The sequence below is a fragment of the Vigna unguiculata genome, chromosome 6, assembly GCF_037176805.1.
Source record: "Vigna unguiculata cultivar grain cowpea cultivar isolate G323 ecotype 2 chromosome 6, ASM3717680v1, whole genome shotgun sequence".
NCBI lineage: Eukaryota > Viridiplantae > Streptophyta > Magnoliopsida > Fabales > Fabaceae > Vigna > Vigna unguiculata.
Window position 1 is genome coordinate 41,138,306 of NC_140797.1, and position 21,929 is coordinate 41,160,234.

The 21,929-nt window shown below is 31.6% G+C and overlaps 2 protein-coding genes across 4 annotated transcripts; one reads left to right on the forward strand and one right to left on the reverse strand.

Moving 5' to 3' along the window:
* The first annotated feature begins 2,356 nt into the window (after positions 1–2,356).
* On the forward strand, positions 2,357–12,354 carry EMB1441 (zinc knuckle (CCHC-type) family protein). Of its 3 annotated transcripts, none has more exons than XM_028075777.2 (13): positions 2,357–2,687; positions 2,762–2,971; positions 3,068–3,192; positions 3,848–4,340; positions 4,463–4,648; positions 5,274–5,567; positions 6,226–6,378; positions 7,383–7,537; positions 8,872–8,977; positions 9,082–10,020; positions 10,354–10,432; positions 11,067–11,429; positions 11,766–12,354. In XM_028075777.2, exons 1-13 carry the CDS (start codon positions 2,583–2,585, stop codon positions 11,957–11,959), a joined length of 3,402 nt encoding a protein of 1,133 aa, XP_027931578.1. In that variant the 5' UTR covers positions 2,357–2,582; the 3' UTR covers positions 11,960–12,354. The 3 variants fall into 3 exon arrangements, with proteins under 3 accessions (XP_027931578.1, XP_027931579.1, XP_027931580.1); XM_028075778.2 differs by having other exon boundaries at positions 11,070–11,429; XM_028075779.2 differs by lacking the exon at positions 2,357–2,687 and having other exon boundaries at positions 2,770–2,961.
* Positions 12,355–14,250: 1,896 nt separating this feature from the next.
* On the reverse strand, positions 14,251–18,511 carry LOC114186526 (small ribosomal subunit protein bS1c-like). The gene is made up of 7 exons (XM_028074451.2): positions 18,192–18,511; positions 17,181–17,456; positions 16,859–16,939; positions 15,634–15,915; positions 15,451–15,561; positions 15,070–15,156; positions 14,251–14,590 (listed from the first exon to the last, which is right to left on the reverse strand). The coding sequence occupies exons 1-7, from the start codon at positions 18,450–18,452 to the stop codon at positions 14,486–14,488; spliced, it is 1,203 nt and encodes a 400-aa protein (XP_027930252.2). The 5' UTR covers positions 18,453–18,511; the 3' UTR covers positions 14,251–14,485.
* Between the last annotated feature and the right edge of the window lie 3,418 nt (positions 18,512–21,929).

Below are 21,929 nucleotides of genomic sequence, written 5' to 3' on the forward strand. Positions count from 1 at the left end.
TTTATATTAATTGGAATATATATATATATATTAGAAAAATGATTAAATAAATAGTATTATTAATAATAAAAATATAAAATAATATAATAATAATTATTAAAGCAATAATAATACTGATATTATGTATATGAATAAAAGAATATTAATCACATATTCAATAATTCTTATAACAATAATAAATAATAGATAAAAAAAAATAAAGTAAGGAATAGAAATAGTTTGGGTTGAGACACGTATAATGTTATTTTTAGAGAGAAAATGTTTATACTGGATAGGACAAAACAAAATTATATGTATTTCTTTTTCAAGATACAACTTGTTAGATTGATAAGTGTTGTGAAGGATTTTTGAATTTTATGAACACCAATATCTTAAAGATAATATATAGCAATAGAGAAGAACAATTTTTAGAGAACTCTAATGTTTGTTGTATTTTTTTTCATGCAATTTAGTGGTATTTATAAGTAGGAAAGATAGACAAAAAGAGTACATTATAATAAGAATATAGTCGTCAATTATAAATAACATTAACATGTAAAATTAAAACTTCATGAAAACTTTATGGAAACATGAGTAATAGTAATAATTTTATTTTTTATATTATATTAAAATATTTTCAACAATTTTCAACATAATTTAAAAAAATAAATAAACAAAATATTGTACTTAGCACAAGGAACCTTCTAGGTTTAAGCCTTATATCTGATGGTTATAAACTTCCATCTTAGAAAATGCACAGATTTAATTATACTAAACTACGTTTCCTATGATCATATTTTAGTGGATTTTAGTAAATAACACGTACAATATCAATGTTCATTATAGGTTTTTAATCAGACATTACGACCTTATGCATGTATCTTGTTTTATGAGTGTGATTCGTCCATCTCTCACAATGACGGCCCCACCATCATATTCACTTGGTAAAATCTCAAATAGTATTTTGTGACTTACACTCCTACAATCGGTGGATGCACGTTTGAATCTTGTTCATTGTAGTTTGTTGTGTCTTTTCTCATATACTCAAGTGATATTTATATGTAGGAAAGAAAGATAAAATGAATAAATTATAACAAAAATATTATCGTTAACCATTAATCCATAAAATTAAAACTCCATAAAAATTTATTTTAATATTTTATTTTTTAAATTGTATTAAAATATTTCTAACAATATAATATATATATATATATATATATATATATATAAAGAGGTTAAATTATCCAAGTGTCATCATAAATGAGTTACATCTCAATCCTGATCATGTTTTAATCATACAGCTGATATAAATACTGAAGTTAGTCACAGGTCCTAGATTGTTTATAGGTACTGACCAAGTAGACTTTACCACCAATACGTGTCCGTTTGATATACAGATTTTTTATATTTACCTTTTTCATGTACATATCTTTTTCTTTTCACTTTTATCTTTTTAATAACTATTTTTTAATTTAATAAATAATATTTTATTCTAATTTTATCTTCTCGATAACTATCTTTCTTAAAATCAATAATTATTAATGCTAAAAGAATATTTGTTTAATTTTATCCTGTTCAGTAATTTTTTTAATTCAATGAGTTATTCATTCATAATAAAAAAAAGTCATGTATATAATAAAAAATTATAAGTTAATTATAAAAAATAATTTTACAATTTAATAATTTTGTTCTTATAATGAGATAAGGGAATATACATTTAGATATTAGTTTTAGATACTAGTGAAAACATGTGTTACAATGTTAATTTTTTTATGATAACAAGAAATAATCAAATTATTATTATTATTATGATTATTAAAGTAAATGTTACTATTTTTTATTTTTTATAGTTTTTAGTGTAAATATGTATTTAAGTTTCGAAAATAGAATTGTTTTAAAAATAGTGAAATAAAAAAGAATTAAATTTAGAATACAGTCACGTAATTAATTTAATTAAAAAATTGTTATTTGAAGGATAAAAGTAAAAAAAAAATGTGTACATCAATAGAAAATTTAAGGAAACTTATTTTTGTTACAGTTCTTTTAGTGTACATAACTTTTAAATAATTTTATTTTTTATTAATTAAATTTATTTTATTTTTAAGTTTTTTGTATATTTTTTGAACACAATTAACTATCAAAACTATGCAATACCTTTTTATTAAATCAACATAAATAATAAAGGCATAATATATATTTTCACTTATATAAATGATATTGATAAATGATATAGATAAATGATATTGATAAATGATATTGAGAAATGATATAGATAAATGATATTGATAAATGATATAGATAAATGATATTGATAAATGATATATAGACATAGAGTACGTAAATGTATACAATTAAAAGTACTTTAAAACAGAGAAAAATAATCCAACAAAGAGTAAGACTAAAAGCCTCCTCTTGTCTCTCTTCCGCTCCCTGCAACCAAATACAGAACAGAATATACACATTCATGCTCTTCCTTCTCCTTCCAAAACCATTCTAATCAATTCAATCCAAACACAATATAAATTTATATTCTTTTCTTCTTCTTCTTCTTCTTCATCGCAGTAATTTATCAAAGCAAACTATTAACCTAACCCTAACACAAGATGGTGAAGGTGCGAATGAACACCGCCGATGTAGCCGCCGAGGTCAAATGCCTCCGGCGCTTCATTGGAATGCGGTGCTCCAACGTCTACGATCTTTCTCCCAAGGTAGCACCTTTCTTCTCGTTTTTTGTTCTTCCACTTTCCTCAATTCGGTTTGATTCGATTTTCCCTCTCTGCAGACCTACGTTTTTAAGCTGATGAACAGCAGTGGAGTTTCGGAATCTGGGGAGAGCGAAAAGGTTCTACTTCTCATGGAGAGTGGCGTTAGATTGCACTCTACTATCTACATGCGTGACAAGAGCAACACGCCTTCTGGTTTCACTCTCAAATTGAGGAAGCATATTCGTACGAGGAGGCTCGAGGATGTGCGCCAACTTGGGTACGATCGGGTATAGTGTAACCCTCCTTCCATATATCATCCACCACCTTTTGTTTATTATGCAAACCAAAAAAAAATATATAACTTTTTTTGAAAACTGTGGCAGATTATTCTCTTCCAATTTGGACTTGGGGAGAATGCGAACTATGTTATATTGGAACTGTATGCTCAGGGAAACATCCTCCTCACAGATTCTAATTTTACCGTCATGACTCTGCTGCGGTCTCACAGGTTCTTGTTAATTTCTATTCTGTCCTCTACTTCCCATTTCTTGTCTAGGAGTCCTTTAGAGTAGATTCTTCATCTTTATTTATATAAGAAGAAAATAAAAGTAAAAACAAGAATGACATAAGTTTCTCTTTTAATTTATACATTTGTAGAAGTTCTTTCATATTGACTTCACCACAAGATTGGGGAAACATTTTTCATTTTTCTTTTCTTTTCTTTTTTAAAGTGTTTCTAGACAAGTTTACCTGAACAGACCATAAGACTACTGTGCTATAAAATTTTAAGGATCGACTGTTTGCATCCAGGTAGCGTTTGTTTTCGCTAGCTCACAATCATAGGATCTTCTGTTGAGAGTGAAATTAAGTGTAGTTCTTGTAGGATCATGAGAGTGTTCCGTTGAATGTTTATTATGTATTGCATTGCATTTTTAGATTTGAATGTTTTATGTCATGCCTAGTCGAGCTAATTGGCTTGGCGTGTTATGCCGCCAGACCTTGCACTTTAATCTTACCGATTAATTAACATTGTTTTACTTCACTTTCAGAATTCATTTATTTATGTTCTTTGGGGCATGGCTTGTTGCTTATTTAATTTACCTATAACTGGCATTTTTAAAATATATGTGATTGACAGAATGGTTGCAATTTGTCATTAACAGGGATGATGATAAAGGGCTTGCTATTATGTCACGTCATCGTTATCCTGTTGAAAGTTGTAGAGTTTTTGAGCGAACTACTATTGAAAAGTTGTGGGCATCTCTGGTATCTTCCAAGGAAGATGATAACGATGAGAATGTTAAGGTCAATGGAAATGGAAATAATGTTTCTAGTGTAGCAAAAGAGAAGCAGGGAACCCAAAAAGGTGGGAAGCTGTCAACGCTGAAAATTGTCCTTGGTGAGGCACTTGGTTATGGACCTGCACTTTCTGAACATATAATATTAGATGCTGGCCTAATCCCTAGTACAAAAGTTCCCAAAGATAAGACGTGGGATAATGCTACTATTCAGGCTTTGGTCCAAGCTGTTGTGAAGTTTGAAGATTGGATGCAGGATGTTATTTCAGGTGAAGTAGTCCCTGAAGGATACATTGTGATGCAGAACAAAAATTTGGGGAACAATTCTTCAATATCTCAGCCTGGAAGTGTTAGCCAGGTTATGTTCTATTTCTTTCTAATTTTAGTAGCACTATAAATATAGAGGACAAAATAGTAAAAAGCTTCTTACTCAGATTTTTGTGGAGTTTACTGTTAACATACTTGTATCTTTTGACACAGATGTATGATGAGTTCTGCCCCATCTTACTCAACCAGTTTAAGTCAAGGGATTATACAAAATTTGAGACATTTGATGCAGCCTTAGATGAGTTCTACAGCAAAATTGAGAGTCAAAGAGCTGAACAGCAGCAGAAAGCCAAAGAAAACACAGCTGCGCAGAAACTTAATAAGATTCGCCAGGATCAGGTTGGTACTGTTTTTCCAAAACTGATCAACACATTTCTTTGAAAGTCAGCTGAGCCATGTGGCAACAATCTTGTTAATCGAATATCTCATTTTGGATCACATGAAGGCAGCATTTCTTAGTTTCCATTGTTCTTGTTTGAGTTAGATCCTCGATGCATGTGTGTCAAAACTCTTATTGAAGGATTTGAAGTGTATTTTAAAAGAGTGCTATAGGCTTTCCTATAATTTTTAAAATTTACTATATTGTGTTCGTGGTGTATGGTTTCAATTTTTCGTCTGTACTTGTGCTTCCATTCTGCAAAATATAGAGATTTGGGCTGTGCTACTTGAAATTTGGTTTCCAAAATTGTTATCTGTTTTCTTGTTTAATTTTCATTAATAACATTATAGGACATGAAGACAAAACATGGTTTTCTGAACCAAATAAGCTCTAAATTTCGTTTTTTACTTCAGATTCATCAGAGGGGTGAATTTTAACAGATATATCTTTTGACTGCTGGTTCCATCTATAAATTAAAACAATTATTTATGGTTGCAAGTGGTGACACTGGACACAATTATAACTTCAAATAAATATTTAGGGCATCTGATACTCGGCATAATATATCTCATTTTTGCTGTGTAGGAAAATCGAGTACATGCTTTGAGGAAAGAAGCTGATCAATGCGTTAAGATGGCAGAGTTGATAGAATATAACTTGGAAGATGTGGATGCTGCTATATTAGCTGTTCGAGTAGCTCTAGCAAAAGGTATGAACTGGGATGACCTTGCTCGGATGGTGAAGGAAGAAAAGAAAGCTGGAAATCCAGTAGCTGGCCTCATCGACAAGCTCCATCTTGAGAGGAACTGCATGACTTTATTGTTAAGCAACAATCTTGATGAGATGGATGATGATGAGAAGACACTCCCTGTGGATAAGGTTTGTGTTTATTTATCATGCAAAAGAATAAAGTCATTCAGAGAAAAGTACAGAGAGAAGGGAGGATAATGATCCTCCTCAAAAAAGGCTGAATAGTAAACAATAAAGTAATAAAAGAAAACATAGCAAAGCTATCTGATCCATCATTTAAACCTTAAAAATAAGAGAGTTATGCTTCAACTAAGTGTACTGAAGTGTACCCTAGGCTGCCATTACTATAAAAATTGGCATGGGATATATTTAAATCTTTTCTCTTGAACTTCTATTAGGCTACCTAAAACATTTACAAGTTGTTTGTCTTCAATTATTTATTCAACCTACAAATTGTTGAACTGATGCAAGTTGTTGTGCATAAGTTTTTGCATTTCTTACACTGTCTGCCATTGTCATGATTTTTAACTAAACGGCAAATGTTGATGTTTACCTTTTGTCACGAAAAAACACAATTTGACCACTTAAACATGCCCTTGATGTTTACCTTATATTCTTCTCCTATAGGCTAGTCTTATGTCCATTAGTTGGCATTTTCACTTTCTCATCAACCTTTTTTATCTTAAATTATCGCTATCCTCACTGATTTTCTTCATTTTTTTTTAAATGCTGATTTTTATTGTTTTTTCTCCTGAATGTTTAACATTACTGTATCTTGATGTTCCAGGTTGAAGTTGATTTAGCTCTTTCAGCACATGCCAATGCTCGGAGGTGGTATGAACAGAAGAAAAAGCAGGAGAGCAAACAGGAAAAAACTGTAACTGCCCATGAAAAGGCTTTTAAAGCTGCAGAAAGAAAGACTCGCCTACAGCTTAATCAGGTGGTTAAAAATTTTATTGGTGAATCGTTAGTCTTTATTGAAAATTAATGTGCAGATTTATCTATAAGGATCCAATTGCATGGTACGGTATAGGGTTCTGATGTGGGTTTTAGGCCTTGAGCACCCTGACTAAAGCAGCTAGCTTTTGTAGTTTGGTTCTCCCAGGATTGTTAACAATTGTTGTTAGAGTTGGTTGCATATCTCAGAAAGGGCTAACTATAGAGGGACTGACCAAAAATGCTGAGTGAAGCGTCTTAGAGTGTGTGCTGCTGTGATGTTGGCTCTTAGGAACAATGCTATGTGACTTTAATATTGTGGGGTCTAAGTGATTTTTTCTACCCCGCTCCCTCTATAGGCGTCTTTTATGGTAGGGTTTTCGTGTTTGGGTGCTTATTAATCATTTTTTTTAAAATCAGATCATCAATCTGACTGGGAACTGAACCCCAATTCAGTGCATTTGAGGCTTAAGCAGCGTGATTATTTCTGCAGAGTTTGTCTCATTCCAACTTCAAGTTTATTGGGTCATTATGAATTATGATCATATTATATATATGCATTAATAAGTCAACTTGTGCCTGTTTTTCTTTATCTTGTATATTTTTGTGGATCTTCCCTAGGCAAATTTATATAATCTGCTTCGATACTTTCTCTGCTCTCATGAAACTGTTTTATTTTTTTAAAGAAGCTTCTGAATTTTCTTATATAGGAGATGATAGTCTTTTTGGCCTCTTTAGATATTTGGCCGAATGTTATTTTCAAGGGGGTGTCGTTTCCTTCTTTGATCATCTTTTGTCATCTTTGGTATCTTCTCCAAATTAGAAGTTTACCAACGGTCTTTTTATTCCTGATCACTTCTCTCTAAAATAGAAATTAACAATAGGCTTTTTTCTCCAAATTTATATCTGTAATACGTTCATATGCAACCCTAGTCTGATTTCTTTTTCATTCCTGATATCTGTACTTAACTAAATTAATTATATGCTTCCTATGAAATTTATTTCCAGGAAAAAACTGTTGCCTCAATTTCACATATGCGCAAAGTCCACTGGTTTGAGAAATTTAATTGGTTCATTACCAGTGAGAACTATTTGGTTATCAGTGGACGTGATGCACAGCAAAATGAGCTGATAGTGAAGCGGTATATGTCAAAAGGAGACCTGTGAGTATTTCTTGTTATATTACACTCCTAAATTTCTACCTCCTTGATGCTAATGCTTAAATGTTAATGAAAAAATGTTGAGTAGTATTGAAAATAATATTAGCATGGTTCAGATTCTATTTTCTTTTAAATGACTAACATTTAACTGTTGACATGTCTCAATATTATTTGAAGACTATGTTAAATTGTATGTCGTTTGAAAACGAAAATATGTTTAACCAAAATTTGCTATATCCTTGATTCAAAACATTTGAGTATTTCAAAAAGGTCTGAGGTCACGGTGAATTTGCAAACAATGAAGAAAATCACAGAAAACCGAATACCATTGGAAATTAGAGATTTCCTAGTTGGAAATTTGTTGCTACCCTGTGAAGTGAGGTGGGGGAGTTAGGTATTATGGGACTCAATATTAACCCTAGCAGGTGGTTATGGTGGTTTCCCCCAGTTCCAACATAGCTAATGCTACGATTCAATTGTAAATTGTGGGACTTGAATCCGCATTGAAAGTATGGGTTTGTAGTGTGTCGGATCATAGGATGTGGGGACCATGGCATTGCAAATTAAGGTTCTTGGAAATTGTTCTCGTGACGTGAGTGCATTGCTTTTCTTTGTTTGGTAACTGACATCTGAGGTTGGTTTATATCGAAAAAATTTGTGGTTGAAGAGATAATCCTCTTGTATTATCTTCATCTTAATCATCTTTCTTAATCGTCAAGCTATTAGCAACTTGTATTTCTTTCAAAATCATTTATTGTCTTGCATTTTCTTTGTTGATCTTTGAAACCTCGATGCTAGAAAAAAAAAACCATGTACTTCGATGCACTTTCATAGTTATTTGGTTCTACCCATCTATCTTCAACTTCGTCTTCTTTTCTCATTGCATCATCAACTTGTATTCTTTTGAAAAGTCATGGACTTCGATGCACTTTCATAGTTATTTGGTTCTACCCATCTATCTTGAACTTGATCTTTTCTCATTGCATCATCAACTTGTATTCTTTTGAAAAGCATTCCTTGTCTTGCGGTTCTCATTCCCCCCCCGACCCTCAGATAGAAAAAAACTATGGACTTTGATGCACTTTCTTATTTAATTTGTTCTACTCATATCTCTTCATCAATTTGGTGATTTGGTTTTAAGACTTCTCAGAAGACTGGAATCTTGTAAATTTTATTTTCAATTAAAATTAATTTTACCATGTCATTTTCGAAATAAAGCACCTGGAACATCTGTCATTGTTCTTCAGAAATAAAAATTCACTTTAAAATTTTAAACTTTTTTCTGTTTTGAAGTATATCTCTGATTCTCTAATTTCATTGATTTATTCATATAATAGGTATGTACATGCCGATCTGCATGGAGCTTCTAGTACTGTTATCAAGAATCACAAACCTATTCAACCAGTTCCACCACTGACCCTAAACCAAGCTGGATGTTTCACAGTATGCTTAAGACCTGCCTTTACTTTGTTATCTAAATTTACTTTTTTGATTATGAAATAAACCAAACGTTAACTTTACCACTTCCACATCATTTTGGAATGTAGGTCTGCCATAGCCAGGCATGGGATTCAAAAATTGTTACTAGTGCCTGGTGGGTTTATCCTCATCAGGTTAGTAAAACAGCTCCTACAGGTGAATATCTCACAGTAGGGAGTTTCATGATCCGGGGAAAGAAAAATTTTCTTCCACCACACCCTCTTATCATGGGTTTTGGCCTACTATTTCGCCTGGATGAGAGTTCATTAGGATCACATTTAAATGAACGAAGAGTGAGAGGAGAGGAGGAAGCAACAGATGATTTTGAAAATGCTAATCTGGAAGACAAATCTGATTCAGAATCTGAGAACGATGATATAAAATCTGTCATTGACTCCGAAATGAATGGGAAATTATCTGCAGATTCACACAAGCCCCTATCAGAAGACTTTTCCAAAGATTCATCTCAGACTGGTTTAGCTACTATCAGTTCCAAAAAGGAAATTTCACGGGATTTTCCTGTGAAAGAGACAAGTACATCAAATATGGTTAATAGGGAGATATCATCAGACATTAGCAGAGATGGCTTAGTTGCTGTCCCCCCTCAACTTGAGGAACTTATTGACCAAGCTCTGGAACTTGGATCTGTTGCTAAACCAAGTAAGCTTTATGGAACTGAGAACTCTCAGATTGATTTAGGCGGTGACAAACATTTGGAACAAAGCAAAGCAGCAATTAGGGATAAACCTTACATTTCAAAAGCTGAGAGACGAAAGCTTAAAAAAGAACAGAAACATGAAGATACAGATTCAAATGTTGAACATGGTAAGGATGAACCGAAACTGAAAGATATTTCTGCAAATCTACCTGCAAAGGAAGAGCAAAATGTGAAAAAAGGTGGTGGTCAAAAAATCAGCCGTGGGCAGAAGGGTAAACTGAAAAAGATAAAGGAGAAATATGCTGGACAGGATGAGGACGAACGGAACATCCGAATGGCATTGTTGGCTGTGAGTTCAGTAGCTTACATGTCCTTTCATTTCCATCCACAGAATAATTTATGTTTTAGCCTTATGCACCACCTGTTTTATATTTACTAAATTGAAGGCACCTTGTCTGGACTTCATACCACATACCTGCTAAGATGAGTCCAAAAGATGTTAAATTTAATTAATGCTGTAATTCCTAAAACATCTTTTAAATAAATCAGTGTAGGAGAACATGAGATCACATAATGGAAATTTTCAAGAACATATTACTGTCTGCCATGTAATTCTTGCATATTTCCTCTGATTTCCCTGGGTCCACCTATAACTCTCAACCTGTTTTTCTGGTATTTGTAGTCTTCTGGAAAATCAATCAAGAAGGAAGACACGTCGTCTGAAAATGCTGCATTAGACAAAGGGAAAAAATCTGGCAACGGTAAGCCTTCTAGATAGTTTCATAACGAGTGCTACTGCGATTGAGCTAACCAACAAGCTTGGTCTCAGCTTGATTACAATTCGACTGCCTTAAAATTTTGCATGTAATTATGGGAATCAATTTGTTTGTTTTGAGTTTGGCTAAAATAGATAATAGAACCATTCTGATTGGTTTGGCTCAAATAATTTAGATTTGTGAGCCATTTTGAGTTGAGCTGGACCAAGCATTTCATTAATAGATTCATGAACATGCATATTGTATTTTATATAAAGTTAATTATGGTAATATATTTAGTTTGTATAATGTTTTCATTTTTTTTCATTTTACGTCTTGATAGACTTGTTTTATGAACTAAACAAGTCGACTGTGTCACAAGTCAAGCTTCCAGGAAATTCTCTACCAAGTTTCACTGTTTGGTTCTTGTACAGTCTTTGGATCTCTTTAAAGGATTGAATAGTGACCCTGCTTGGTTCATTGCCCATTGGTGTACTTGTTTTTGTAATTCATTGTCCTTGTATCTATTACCTAATTATGAGATCTAAATTTAGCTGTAAATTAGACACATGTTTATATGGCAGTTATCGCAGTATTTAATGTGTTTTATTTTCTGTTGTATTGTAATATGATATTGTAGCAGGTCCTATTGATGCACCAAAAATATGTTACAAGTGTAAGAAGCCAGGTCACTTGTCTCGGGATTGTAAGGAAAAATCAGATGATGTGGTGCATAGGAATGCAATTGGTGAAGCTGAAGAAAATCCCAAAATGACTGATATTGAAACTTCCCAAGCAGACAGGGTGACAATGGAAGAAGATGATATTCATGAAATAGGAGAAGAAGAAAAAGAAAAATTAAATGACGTGGATTACTTGACTGGGAATCCACTTCCTAATGACATTCTCCTGTATGCTGTTCCTGTTTGTGCTCCTTACAGTGCACTTCAGTCTTACAAATATCGGGTGAAGATAATTCCTGGACCAGCGAAGAAAGGGAAAGGTTATTATTATTATTATTATTATTATTATTTATTTTTACTGTATATATATATATATATATATATATATATATATATATATATATATATATTGTTTTTGCTATCTTGTATCTTGGACTAGTAGTACCTTGTAGAAGTAAGTCTTAGAAAAATACTTTTTAGCTCGAATATTTGTTCTTTCATAATTGGCGACTAGTATCTTTATATGGTTCTGTAACTTGCATTTGTTGTATGTGTATTATTTCTTTCCTGGCTATGGTAATCTATGTTTTTTTGAGTAATCGATATTTGTTTCAAGATGTTGCCATAATTATTTTATTTTTCCATTGTTTGTACAGCTGCAAAAACTGCAATGAACTTGTTCAGCCACATGTCAGAAGCAACTACCCGGGAGAAGGAGTTGATGAAGGCCTGTACAGATCCTGAGCTAGTTGCTGCAATTATTGGTAATGTGAAAATATCAGCAGCCGGCCTTGCTCAATTGAAGCAAAAGCAAAAGAAAGGCAAGAAGAGCAGCAAACAAGCTAGTTAGCCAACACATGACAGTTTGAAGATAACTGCACCTCTGTAACTCTTATTCTATTTATGTTCTCTATTATTCCTTGGAAAGTGGATCCTAAATCCCCAACCCCGTGTAGGATTTACACAGCTGAAGTTTTGTTTTGCTTCTGTTTCTTTTCTTTAGCTTGAGTTTAGAAATTTGTATATTGTATATCCTTCCTAAGTTCCAACACTACAGAAGTTTTCTTCCCTTCGGTTTTATATCCTTTTAGGTTTTCTGCCTTACAGTCACAGACCACTACTGTCTCTGGATTTTGTTGAGAAGATATATTTAAACAGTGGTTCCAACACTACTGTCTAGCCATGTATTCTCCTATATTGTAAATCTGGTTTTCATCATTGAACGAGAATGTTTTTATTTAACAATCTTCAAAATGAGTGATCTTTAGAAAATATTCTTAAATGAAAAACATTCGTATGTTTTATTAATCTGCAAGTCTAATTGTATTGTAATCTGTATAAAAATTAGTTAAATTTTATTTCTTTCAAATGATTTTTTATTTTATTGTAATTTCAAATAAGTTTGATTAGTTAACTATATCAAATTAGTCTTTTATTTTTTATCGAATACTTGAAATATTTTAATTGTTTAACTTTATTCTTATTTTTAAATTGAACTTAATCATTTAAAAAATTTAATAATGAAAAATAACTTGGAATGTACATTCCGGATGTATCGGCAGTCTATGTAGTAAATTAAATATCTCGTTTTCAAAATTGAGGAAATTTGACAACTTTAAATTTTCTGTTATACTTACAAAAATATGTGTATATGCATTTGTTTTAGATTATTATTTTTTTATTGAAATTAAATAACAAAAAACATGTTATTTTTAAAGAAAATAATTGCAATTAGTAAAAAATTAGAGAGTGATTTAGTTGAATACAGATTTGAATAATTTTTTTAGGTGAAAAGAATAAAACAGTTATTTTATCAGAATATGTTTTCCTTCCGCCGATAAAAAAGAAATCAGAATATTTTTAGGAAATGAGATTTGTAGTGGGACAGTTCTCTTTATTATTCTAATTATTGTATATTAAAACTTCAAATTAGTATTTTCAACTTAAGTTAACCAAAAAATTAAATTTTACCCAAACAAGAAGTTTCTCCTGATAAAATTCTAATCTCATATCTTTTAAATTTTATCAATTTTTTTACTAAATATGTCAAAAAATAAGAAAAATTATTTTATGCAACTAAAGTACTGTAAAATTCCATATTTGGATAAAAAAAATATTTGCAAAATTGAAGGAAATTTACAGAAGGACCAAATTTACTTAGTTATAACAGTGGAGAAACTTAATTTTTACTAAGATCTAACAATTAAATTATAAATATAAAAAATATTATAAAATATGAAAGTAACTTAAAACTTTACAAAAGATGTGACAATTTTTTGGAAAGTTTACTCAATTCCATTAAAATATAATTAATATGATTTAGAAAATATAAACTTGCTCATTAATCATTTCTGTCCACCTCCTCTTAAATATTTATATATTTGCACTTTTAATATATAAATAGTTAAAGATTTCATAAGATTTGCACTATTACATATTTTAATATATTTGCACCATTAAAGATGTTATAGTTAAATGGTTAACTATAACAGGAGTAATCAAATAAGAAATTTTATATATGTTCAAAGATTTATCTAAATTGTTATTTGTTTACTATAATAAAGTATAATAGTTTTGATGAAACGGTGTCGGCTTCTACTTTTTACAGATACAATTTGTAAATATTCAAAAATAAAAGAAGCTTAATTATAATTTTGTCTTGAGTGGTTTCGGGTCATGAGTTTATAATTTATAATATAGGATAAATAATATTTTTACTTACTATTTCAATAACCTTTCAAATGTGATATGATAATTTAGTAGTCAATTATCTATAACATATTAGAGTATTTCCGATAGAGTCCTTAACGAGTTGTTTATCAAAAAAAGAGTTGTCCAAAAATTGTAGTAAAACGTGACAAGAATTTAAACAGGAAATTATATTTAGCAAGAGAAATAAGAATAAAAAATTAAAAATAATAATAATTAAATTACTTTTAAGCTGTAAAAAAGTAAAATATAAATACGAAATTATAAAAGTGTGAGTTCTTACTAAGCAAAACTTCTATAAACTACTTAAAAATGATGTGATATAGCAGTTGAAGTAAAATAAGAACTCTAATGTGTTGCTTATAAGAAGCAACACGAGATACTCTTGGTTTGTAGCAGTTGGCAATGGTGAATTTATCAGAGACAACTATGTAAATCTTGTTTTTGAACTGCTTCCACTATTGTCAATCTAATCAAAGATAACATCGACAATACCTCGAAATAATTTAGAGAGAAAATGAAGAGTTCTACAACAGCCTATTCTACAAAAATGAGTTGCTACAAAACCGTTCTTTACATTAGGTTCGTCTTTCTACATCAATATTCAGACCAAGGTGTCAAAAAGAGAAAAACAAAAGGGATGGAAAAGAGGTGTCTCAGTTCTCAATCATGACTCTTCAGCCAGGGGTACCTCAGTCAGATTCACTCCCTCTGGAGGCAAGTCTGAAGAAAGTGGTCCTAAGATTCCCTCACCGCTGAGACTTAATCCACTCTGTAAACAAAAAGGATAGGTATGAAATAGGTTCACCGAATGAACAAACAGTGCATCTCTATAAGTATGCATGAATGCTATAAGGTGATCAAACAAATATATCCAACCCAAAGATGAAACTTGTAATAGTTGGAAGCAAGAATATATTCATATATCTATAGTCAGTAAAATGAGAGTCATTCAGGAGTCCAAACTCCAAAATCAATACTACTGGTATCCTAACTAAGATCATCAGAATTGAAATGCATATAAAACTTTCGTATTTCATCCACTAAAAAGGTCCACCAAAACACCATTTAAATAGTCATTTCAGAATCTATAATGCTTATAGTCAGCAGAAGCATGTGACTTTACTTTTTTTAACAAAAGTGAAAATGCTAATTCATCACTAGACCTACTGCAATCTAACTTAGGTTAGAACTCCGTTCAGTATCAATCATTGAGATGAGATTTTGAACAAATAATTAACAAATAAATACCTCTGGCTGGAACCTGAGCATATCAGCACGAGCCATAGCTTCTGCTTGTGCGATTCTCTGTCTGAATGTCTGAGCCATCTCCTCCGCCTGTAAAAAACAAATTTAGAATTATAAGGGTGCGTTTTTTCAAATGTAATAATGCTAATGAGAAGGTTTGATTAGATTTGTCACAGAAAGGAAGAGATAGGAAGAAGTTATAACATAATCAAAGGAACCCGGTATTTTGGCTGTTCTAGGATATCATTCAAGAGAGAGAGAAGCAGGAAGTGGAAAACTTGAAATAAACCATGACAAGTGAAGCTACTTTGAGTGCTACAATTATAATTTATTTTATACGAGTAGCTTTGGTAAAAATCTTGATTTACTTCTTTTGAGTTATACCTTCTCAAAGACAAGCTTTGGGTTGCGAATCATGTCACCAGGTGAGGGTTCCAACTTCTTTGTGGAAAGACTTACACGTCCTCTCTCCCTATCATGACTTAAGATCATCACCTAACCAAACAGCAAATGAGATTTAACAGCTGTGATTCCAAGCAAATACAGTGTAGCTTATCATAGGTTTACCTTCAGAATATCACCAGGTTGAAGAACAGTCGCAATATCAGTTATACGGTCATGACTGATCTGACTGACATGAAGGAGGCCACTGATTCCACCAATGTCAACGAAGGCACCGTATGGCTTTATGCTTTGAACAGAGCCAATGACTACTGATCCAATTCCTAACTGCCCTTGGCTCTCAGCCACAGCTTTGCGGTGACTGAGGACAAGTCTAGACTGTTCCTCATCCACCTCCACAAACTTAAAAGAAATCTCCTGCTCAAGAAGCTCTTCTCCAGTTGATTTCTAAGCAGAAAAGAGGCAAAATGGAAATTGCTTGAGTGTGCAGCTGAAATTGTAATTTTTAAAATGAGACAGAAGAATGAACATGACATAAAACTTTCTATTTACTCAAAATAATCTACATTAATTTATTGAAGGATACAAGTACTGTTAGTAAAATTGCATCAAACAATTTCAATATTGATGTTAGTGGAAGTTGGATATTTACAAGTTTAGTTGTGATCAATACTTGTCAAAGAACTATTATGGCTTTGTCATCTCCATATCATTTAGGAATATAAATGAGTTGAGTTATTTGTGAATTATTCAAACTCCACCCATTAAGTGTTTGATGAAGCGCATAACAAGCAAAACAAGCTCAAGCTTTTGACTTTAGACTTGGATAGGTCAAGCTTTGTACCTTGTAATAATTTGGCATGACATAAAGGCTCAAGAATACCTTGTACATGTTTACGTAAATAAAATGTGATTGATCTAAAAGAATTATTATATATAACTTCTATGTTCAGATACTCTCTTTCACGTCTTCTATTTCTTTTTGTAAAGAAAATGTCTATTAAAAACAATACTGATAAACTTAAGAAAATCATTAAGAATATATTTGAAAAAGAAAAGTTATAAATGAGTTAAACAAGTCAAACTCAAGCTTTATACTTCCTAACAAGCCAAGCCAAAGTTTTAACTCTGAGCCAAGCTTGAGCACCATACTTTTATGCAAGCCAAGCGAGCCTGAGTTTCAAGTGTTCAGTGCAGTTCAACTCATTTATACTATTGTTAATATGCTTTTCAGATTTACATCTTTTGAAACACCCACAATTAAGTTAACCTTATCCGATTCTTGTTCCCACCAATGCCCTTATTATACTTTCATTAATGCCAATATGTTGAGCTCTTGCTACAAGTTGAATCTAATTCATGCAAGTCCATGAATGTCAAAGAAGCTTACCGAAGATATCTGTGAAAATGGAACAAACCCCTTGAGGCCTTCCACTTGAGCCACCAGACCGCCTTTGTTTGCACTGACAACCTGACAGCCATACAACATACATAGGTAAGAAGATGGAGATCGATAGGGAAATGAAACAGTTATGCAATCCACGATCAAATAAACAAATTTGCAAAGGTAACAGAATCAACTTTTCTTATGCTTTACTCAATAACTTTTACTTGAAAGATTGCCACAAATTGATGTCATAACAAATAACACTTGAAAAAAACAGATAAGCCAAATCCTAACCGTATTAAGTTTCTCAGTTAGCAAAACCCACCTTACCCTTGACAACAGCATCTTCAGCCTGCAGTTGTCTACAGCGTTCCCATGCAAGGTCATATTGGACAGACCTCAAACTCAAGATCAATGTATCATCCGTTCCATTCTCACCAATGATCATAAATTCCTCCCTCAACCCAGGAACTATACCTGCTTCTTCAACTTTCTTAATTTTTTGAATGCAAGCCTCTTGCAGGGGCAAGTAGGCTGTGGACTTTGCAGTAATGTCAACATAAGCTCCACCCGCATCTGTCGCAAAAACAGTGCCCTTAACCTGAAAAAACAAACAGCAACCATCACTAGTTCATTTCGAAAACCCCCAAAACGCAAGGGTAAACTAAAATGTACTTCTTTGTAAACACTTATTAAAGAAAACATGTGAGGCAAAAAACATGTAAAATGTACTAGGCCCTATTAAGATAAACTTCCTTGTAAACACTAGTTAAAGAAGAAAATATGTAAGGCAAAAAGAATTTGAGTTTCTCCTGTAAGGTACAATCAACTTACGCACTTAACTTTTATTAAAAACTCTCTCATTTATTTTCTACGAACTCGGTTCATTTTACCAGTTATGTTCTCTCTTGCATGTATAAAAACGTGTATCCAATCATCTCTTACGAAGAAGTTTATCCACGTAGGACTTAAGTATAATTCAGGCTACAATTACAAGCCCCTCCCAAGGATCCAAAATTCAGTCCTCAACCCTACTAGATATTTAGGTTATCTACCAATTGCGCCACATAAGCTGCATTTTCTATAACATCAAGAATTACTAGATAACCTAAATTGGTCACATCAGCTGCATTTGTCCATAATTCTCTACAACACATGGACAGAGACAAAACAGAAACTACAGCCAGAATTTAAAACCTCTCCCCTTTTCATTTTCTTCACACACCAAGAATTAGCAAATGCCGCAAATAGTATAAAATAGGTAAACACGAAAACACTCTCAACCACACACAACTTCAAAACCATTTTTGGACAGTAAAGGGAAAAAGGAACGTGCCTTAGCGCCAACTTCGGATTCGTAGTCATACTTGTCGAGAGCGTCGGTGAATTGCTGGAGAGTGAAGGAGACGCCTTCGGTGGGAGCACTGCGGCACCTCTCGTACGCTTCTTCGAAAAGCTTTTTCAGTCTCACTCTCTCTTTCCTCTGCGCGTTCTCTACAGCCACTGAACACACCACCGGAGCCATACGACGCCGTTGCTGCTTCGGCGGCGGCCTCCATCCCCACCGCAACTGCGACGCCATCATCGCCATCGGCATGGCACCTTTGTATAGTGCAGTCTTGGTGTTTGATAGATAAGGCGTGAATTGAATTATCGAAATGAAAATAAATTAAGTTATTGTTTCACTTTTTTACTTTTTTATGACGCAGCAACTTACAACTTCAAAGATCGAATTTATAAGTTATAACTTTTAAACAAATCTCATTTCAAACACCCTTTGCTTCCTCTGTAATACAACAACGTAGCCACATAAGTTTCAATTTAATTATAGCGACATTAAAAATAGGAAACGAGTAAATAACGAAAAGTAAAATGTTATTTTTTTAATATAGTAATAAATATATGGTTTAATAAAGTTTTAAGTTGTAGTGTTTTATTGGATCTTCAAAAATTTAAAATTCTTCAATATAGAATTTTATTAAGTATTAATTGGACAATGAAAGTATTATTTTGTCTTATCGTCTTGTGTTTTCAATTTTACTTTTAAGTTGAGATGAAGACATCTTAATTCAAATAATTTGAACTAACATGCTCCAGCCACAGCTTATTTTAAGTTAAATGTCCATAACAAAATTATTTACAATGAGCATTTTTAACTGTTGAGGTGAAATATATAACACTAAATGATCTAATAGTGATTAAATAATCTAAAAACTTAATTAATATTTGATTGAGTCATTCTTCTACGCAACATAATTTTTTATACTTCTTTTATGGATAAGGACAAATTAATCACTACCTATGTTTTGTATGTTTCTTAATTTTATCCTTATTCATTATCTATCTGCTAATAATATTTAATTTGAGAATATATAAAATAAAATCTAACTATTTTAGTGTGAGCCCTCTAAATTTATGTGTCACTAGAATGTGAAGTTAAATATAAAAAAGAATTTATTCAAATAAATATTTTGTTATGAATTAAAGTTTCAAATGACTTAATCGTAACCTTTTTTTTATTAATATAACACGAAGTAATATTTCAAAACTAGAATTACATAATCTGATATTAGTAGTAATTTGTATAATATATTGAAGTGTTTTTCTAATTTCTTAATCTTTGGATACATAAAGTAAGGTTGATTTTGTATTTATTTTATGAACAATATGCATCTCTTTTAGTCAAATAGAACTAATAAATTGTATTAAAGTGAAGCATACTTTCAAAATCCGCAGTAGCACATCGGGTTAATCTCACTTCAAACAAATGAAATGAAATCCGGGTTCAAGCCCCGGCTGTGGAATTTTTATTTTCGTAAAGAGTTATTCCTGCTTGAAAAGCGAAGGTAGTTCTTGGGACCTTCACATTCACAAGAGATCAATGGATAAGGTAGTTGTTATGGAGTCATGAAAGAGCCGACTGAAAAGAAGCTCTCTCGAATGAAGACCGTGCTCCCTTCTTTATAGGGAGGAGATCTTTTCAATTAATATATAATACCAAAAATTATACTATTTAAAATCATTAAAAGCTAAATTCCAACTTGGTATAATGTTATAATTTAACACCAACGTATACAAGATAATAATTTATGATAATTTAACATTAAAATACAATAACATATTAGATCCACTTTTAAATTTCTATAGTTGTAATATGTAGAAGATAAAACATCATCAGTTAAACTTTTCAGCTTCCTCTTCAATTTATTTGACAGGTTAAAGTAACCTAGTCAAATAAACTATTTTTCAGCTTACATTTAGCTTTACTTTCTTTTTTTTAAGTTTAAACAAAAATTTTAAAAAAATATAATAAGCTATTTTTCAGTTTCTTAAAAACCTTGCACATTAAAAATATTATCTTATCAAACACATAAAATTAATTAATCTAAATTTCATCAACCAACGTATATAATCTAAATAAAAAGGAATGCTTAACTATGTCAGTGAAGACCTGACCTATTATATTTTGCTGAATTAATATTTAATTATAATAATTGAACTATTTTTAAGTTGTTATAAGGGAAAGTGTAAACAAAAATTTATAAAACTGTGAAATATTTAAAAGACTTATCCATTGAAATAAAATTTGTAAATTTTTTGTACACTATGTTGCTTAAAATGAAGTGGTATACTAAATCGCATTTAAAGTGAAATATCAACTTCAGGTGCACTTAGATAAAATATCATGATTTTCATTCAATTTCTCGTCTTTTAGTTTTTTTCATAGTTTCATTCACTTATTTTTCTCGTTTTCTTTCTTATTAAGTAGATATTTAACATAATTTTGTTTACGAATTCAAGATCTGAGTTTAAATACTGAGATAACAAAATTAAACAATATATAATAAAAGAGTTCTCTTAAAAGATAATTATTTAATTTAATTTTTTATGGGGACTATATTTATTTTGTGTTTTTTTTTTAAATTTAATTTCCTCCGAAAAGTTTATGAATTATTAATATAAAAAGTTTAATATTAATTGAACAACAGTATCAACCAAATAAACCTAAAAACAGCATCTATTTACATATCTGGTTTTCATCGTGGATTGAGTGTTTCATTGTGTGGTTTGCTGATGGTTTCTGGATGCAAATGGTACAAACATGTCCTCAGTTACTGAAACATACTGCAAAGCTGTCACTTTTTTATTGGTTGCTATAATAATACATAAGCACTCCAAATGTTTTTGTCTGAACCATTAGTGTCTTTTCTCATGTTCCTTCAGCTTCCAAAAGGATGCAACATGAGGGTCCTGAGACAGATTAAAGCAATATTATTCCATGCTCATTCAACATGTTTCAACAATGATAATTTAATAGTCTTGTATTGTGGTTCTAAAGTTCGACCATTTCAATTGTTCACAGATTCAGATGTTTATTATTATGATTCTCTTCAAGTGTTATGTTTCTCTAAATGTAATCAAAGTAGAAAGCACTCAGGGGGTAATCCTGTTAAATGAGTTCAATTTTAACGACCAAACAAACACAATACACACAAGAGGATATCAATTTTATGCTGCACTCATCATATTAGAAAATGCAGATACGTTCTAAAGTAGGTTTTAGGTTTACCCCTATAAAAAACATTTGGTTGAAAAGAGTCTATTCAACCAATTCCTATTCTTAAATGAACCTTTTATTAACTGAGATTATAATTTAGTAAAATCAGTATAATAAGGTTAATAGGAACTCCCTATAATATGTATCAATGAAGGAAAGTTTTTTTATGATTTTATTTTCCTTTTAGGAAAAAGGTCTGCGGCTTATGGAGAGGTTAAATTTATCTAAGCACCATCCAATGGCCTTACAGGCACACCAGACAAAGACAAATGTTTACAACCTCTGGATAACCACGTGAGTATTTCAATTCACAACAACGTCAGAAAAACACAAAGCCACGTATTATACAGGTGTCCATCATCCTATCATCTACATGCAGCGTGGAAGGAAAATCAATAGCGACGTTTATATCATAGTCCACTTTCATTATATTATTATGACCTGCCTAAAATTTCATAGAATATTAATTAAAAAATTTATTATTTTTTAAATAAATTATATCTTCGTATAGCAGTT

Excerpts from the sequence above, each read along its gene's own strand:
- EMB1441 (XM_028075777.2), top strand. The coding sequence starts at position 2,583 with ATGGTGAAGGTGCGAATGAACACCGCCGATGTAGCCGCCGAGGTCAAA. Across the intron at positions 4,341-4,462 it reads AGCCTGGAAGTGTTAGCCAG|ATGTATGATGAGTTCTGCCC; the intron begins GTTATGTTCTAT and ends CTTTTGACACAG. Across the intron at positions 7,538-8,871 it reads TATATGTCAAAAGGAGACCT|GTATGTACATGCCGATCTGC; the intron begins GTGAGTATTTCT and ends TTCATATAATAG.
- LOC114186526 (XM_028074451.2), bottom strand. The coding sequence starts at position 18,452 with ATGCCGATGGCGATGATGGCGTCGCAGTTGCGGTGGGGATGGAGGCCG. Across the intron at positions 15,916-16,858 it reads CATTTTCACAGATATCTTCG|AAATCAACTGGAGAAGAGCT; the intron begins GTAAGCTTCTTT and ends TTTTCTGCTTAG. Across the intron at positions 14,591-15,069 it reads TGCTCAGGTTCCAGCCAGAG|AGTGGATTAAGTCTCAGCGG; the intron begins GTATTTATTTGT and ends TTTTGTTTACAG.